This window comes from Aquarana catesbeiana, linkage group LG02, assembly GCF_042186555.1.
Source record: "Aquarana catesbeiana isolate 2022-GZ linkage group LG02, ASM4218655v1, whole genome shotgun sequence".
Lineage (NCBI taxonomy): Eukaryota > Metazoa > Chordata > Amphibia > Anura > Ranidae > Aquarana > Aquarana catesbeiana.
Window position 1 is genome coordinate 35,049,436 of NC_133325.1, and position 4,708 is coordinate 35,054,143.

Below are 4,708 nucleotides of genomic sequence, written 5' to 3' on the forward strand. Positions count from 1 at the left end.
ATCACAGATATTCTAAAGATCTAAACCAACAGCATGCAAGTTTCATTTTAATAACATGGTATGTTATCATTTATAAAGTAAATGACTCAATAATCTTGATTTTTTTTTGGAACCTACATAAGCTTTAAGATGGAAAATGTAACTGAACTTAGCCCATCTTTTGTGTTTCTAGGACTCTTAGAAATGGAGAGATTCCGATTTCTATATGCAATTGTAGCTTTTATCTTCTATTTTATTACTATGTTTCTAGGTTGTCTGATTGTGTATGTAATATGGAAAGAAACTAGTCTTCATGAACCCATGTATGTCTTCATATGTACCTTGATAATTAATGGTGTAGTTGGAAATACAGTCGTTTTTCCCCTATTTATAATTGGCTTGTTGACTGGATCCTCAACCATAAGCTTTTATGAATGTCTAATACAAGTATTCTGTGTGCAAAGTTTTCCTACTGTGGAAATTTTCACTTTTACTGCCATGGCCTATGACCGATACCTGGCTGTAGGCTACCCACTGAGATATGCCACCCTAATGACGAATGGAAAAGCTCTGAAATACATAGCAATTATTTGGATTTCAGCATTCATACTTGTAGGTATTCTGGTGACCATGACAGCCAACCTGAAATTCTGTGGGGTCAATATTAATAATATTTTCTGTGAGAACATGTCCCTTGTCAGGTTAGCTTGTGGGAACTCAGCCATGGTTCTAAATATTTTTGGACTTGTGGAAACACTTGTCTTTGTTTTTGGAGCAATTTTCATCATCATATATTGCTACACGAGGACATTGTTGATCTGCCTAAAGGTCTCCAAAGCATCTTGCTTTAAAGCCATTCATACATTGTCCACACACATAATCACTTGTTCCATTTTCTTGGCGGCTGTCTTCTTTGTTATTTTAAGATACCGCTTGAATGGCGGGACAATTTCTATTTCTGTTCATGTTTTCCTTTCTATCACTGGACTTCTCACGTCAGCTATTGTGAACCCCATTGTCTATGGTATAAGGACTGAAGCTCTAAAATTAAAAATATTACAAAATGTACAAATACTGATATTCTGGAAAGGTGTTTCTTAACATTGCAATGTCATACATTTAGAGCTAAATTTATGTAGTAAAATTATACTAGAACTAAAGGCATTTTTTTTTTCTTTTTGGATGCAGTATTGGAGAGTTATAACCCCTTTCACTTTTTGCCAACTGTGACCCATTGGGAATATTTTCCTTCACTTCCTGTCCCATAGCCAAAACAGGAGGTGAAGGAATTCCTGGTCGTCACCAGAACTAGTGTCTTCATTGGAAGATTTCCCCTCTATTCCTGTTCTGGTGATAACCCAAAATTTGGGATTTATATCAACAGGGATTAACATATAAAGTGTATCTCAAATCAAAACTTTTTTTCTTTTGAGTTTTCTTTTGAGAGAAGGGAATGCTTTGAACCATCCTCAGTCTTTTTTTGTTATTTTCTCTGTCCCATTGGGAATATTTCTTGTAAGGATGTTAAGGGCGAGAAAAGATCTTTTCAAGGTGAGGGGAAACTCCTTCCTAAGCTCACCTTACATGTTACAGTCTAACTGCACAATCTCCTTTAGATCTACCAACAACTATATATGACAAGGATCTGCCTAATTTGATTCAAATTGGATAGATTAGGCAGGTCCCCACAATACATTCTCTGCTTTAAGGTAAAAAAACCTTCTGTGTCCAGGACCCCCCCCTTTAAAACTTATATTTACGTGAGCCCGATCTTGATACAGCACTGTGCACAAGAGCTCTCTGCTCTCTCCCTCCTCACAGGGCATGCTGATGGAAGTGAGAGCCATTGACTCTTGCTGCTGTTAATCAAATCCTATGACTTCTATAATGAAAGAGAGGGGTTGTAAGGACTTGCAGGTAGCTATATAATGTTTAGTATATGTGAATCTCTGCTATAATCAATGAATAGTGAGGTATCATCCCCCAGGGCCCCCAGCCCAACATATTCTATTAAAACTGACACATGAAACAAATATCCCCTAGCCTGGTGTTCCTCCACGGGTGACAATAGTCACTAGGACAAATAGAAAGGTTGAATTACCTTTATAGGTACGCAGACAGCAATAAAAAACCTCAGACAATTTCAGCACTTCCTCACTTTATCCAAAGCAAAACAAGAAGGTTTGGATTTACTCATACTTCAAAGTTCTGGAAGTATCCAACAAACAGGCCTTAAAGTGGAGGCCCACTCAAAATGTTTTTTAGGTGGTGTGAGGAAGGGTTGCAGCTTATATTGGGTTTTACAGTAGTTTCTAAAATGAAAGGAGAAGGGTGATGTCAGACACCTTTTCCAGCAACAATTGGCAAAGGTAGAGTTCTCACTCACCTGGAGACATTTTCTCCCAGGTCCTGTTGTGTCTCAGAGAGAAAATTTTCCCATTAGTCCCCTTTCACATGGGAGTTCTGATCAAGTCCACCTGTCAGTTTTTCAGGCTGACCTGATCGGAAGGTCTATTAATCCTTATGGACATGTGGGTGTAAACAGACTCGTGTTCGTTTACACCCGCCTACCTCATGGTCCGATTGGGTCCACTAAAAAAATGGAAGGGGACTCCTTCCTCTTCCATTTAGGTGGAGCGGATTGGAGGTAGTCAGGTGTAAATGGACTGCAGAGTCTGTTTACTCCCTGCTGCCCATAGAGCAGAGTAGCTCTGTCCATGTCCGCTCTGCAGAAACTAAGCAGACACGGATGTGTCATCTAATATAATATGGGGTACTTTGACAAAGTAAGTGGGCTTAGCACTATTTGACCATATAGTGTGACCAAATCCCCATATTTTTGAATATGTCCAGGTGTTTTTAAATAACCTTGCAGGATTTAAATGTCATTTTTGTATGTGTGCAATATGATCTATTTTGTTATGGATGTGTCATCTGCCCGCTGTGAGCTGATCCCCTACTCGGAAGTGTGAAAGGGGCCTTAAGGTGTACAGGCAGCTTTAGAAACTTGACAAAGGTTCTGACCCTTAGGTACTCTATCCAAAACTAGACACAAAAGACAACTGTCAACATATAACTGTGGAAGCTTCAATTTTTGATTTGGTTTCCTAAAGGGAAGAGCTCCAAGACAATTATACTTTGCTTCAATGCTTTTTGGATAACTGAAGTAAGTATGAAGACTGGGGTCCTGGTTTCTTCTACATACCTGTTCAAAGTTAAAGTCTTACTAAGTAGTGTTCAATCAATGTAAGGAAGGTCCGGTGTTTTCCAGTATGAGAAGATCAGTGCATGTGCATTCATGTGTTTCTGGGCATAATGTCAATACCGAATGTGTATTAATGCATGTGCATAGACTGCATTGGTATTGCTGTCCAACAGCCTATATAAGCTGGAGTGTGACATAGACAGATTGCTGAGGGCAGGCCTCCTTGGAATACCTGGAGTCAGACCAGCTGGGGAGGAGTTGTCGGGTAGAAGAACTGAGGATGGAGTACTAGGCTGTCGGGGTCTTTGAGGGAGCTCCCCAGTCTGGGGGGGGGGTAATCTTGGGCCTGGGACTCGGGTGCAGGATGAATCCCTTCAAGAACTCATGAAGTATCTGAACAGGAAGCACAGAGAGATGTCAGAGAGAGGGCAGCAGGAGCTAGTACTTTCGGGCAAGTCTTCAGGAGGGAACCACTCCTGTCTTCCTGTGTATGACCTGGCTTGCCTTTGATCTGTCTTTCAAATATTGTCTGCCCATTGAGACCTTGGCCTGTGTTTTGGACTCTGCATCCCGCCTTCTAATGCGGTACCTTGCTGCTCTGCTTTTACCTGACCTCATATCCTGTTGCTGACTGTCAGCTGTATCCTGACACTGTCCCTGCCTTCTGATTTGGAGCCCCCCTGCCCTGCTGTTGATAAGCTTTGACTTGTGTCCTGGCTACATTTCTGTCTGCTGATGGGGTGCTACCATGTCACTGCATCTGGTTCTTACCTGGCGGTCCACCGTCACTTGTACCCCACACCCGACAGCTACTGCTGCCTGTAACATTTGCCTTAATGCCATCTATGTCCTCACATCTCCTGTCACCTCTACCAGGGCTGTTGGACAAGAAGTGCAAGAGCAGCCCCATCTTCAGTTTGATATCCACCAGGTACATGACATCCTACAGAGTTTGCACCTTCCAAAACCAAATTGACAAATGACAGAACCTACATTTTAATTATGTCAGGTTTGCTTCTATAATTTATGATAAGGTAATGTAAAATTCTACTTTATACAAACAAAGATGATCCACGGACATCTCTAAATAAGAAAAAAAATAAAAAAAGTTTACAACACCGTTGATCAAACAAAAAAAATAAAATAAAATGCTTACAATGATTGTGAAGCAATCATATGTGATGTATCATAATGTACACTCAAGTTCTAAAAATAGGACAAGAGTGTAAATGTATATTAATTTATTATTATTATTATTATTATTACAGCATTTATATAGCGCCAACAGTTTGCGCAGTGCTTTACAACATGAGGGCAGACAGTACACTTACAATACAAATCAATACAGGAAGGATCAGAGGGCCCTGCTCGTTAGAGCTTACAATCTAGAAGGGAGGGTCAAGTGGCAACAAAAAGGTAATAACTGTGGGGGATGAGCTGATGGAAAAATGAAAATACAGTTGTTAGGTGTGGGTAGGGTAGGCTTCTCTGAAGAGAAGGGTTTTCAGGGATCGTCTAAAAGCT

General features: G+C 40.5%; 1 protein-coding gene across 1 annotated transcript; it reads left to right on the top strand.

The window, feature by feature from the left end:
* Window positions 1-240: 240 nt before the first annotated feature.
* LOC141129717 (olfactory receptor 52Z1P-like) lies at window positions 241-1,080 on the top strand. The gene has a single exon (XM_073617810.1). The coding sequence runs from the start codon at window positions 241-243 to the stop codon at window positions 1,078-1,080; it is 840 nt and encodes a 279-aa protein (XP_073473911.1).
* The last annotated feature ends 3,628 nt before the right edge of the window (window positions 1,081-4,708 follow it).

Excerpts from the sequence above, each read along its gene's own strand:
- LOC141129717 (XM_073617810.1), top strand. The coding sequence starts at position 241 with ATGTTTCTAGGTTGTCTGATTGTGTATGTAATATGGAAAGAAACTAGT.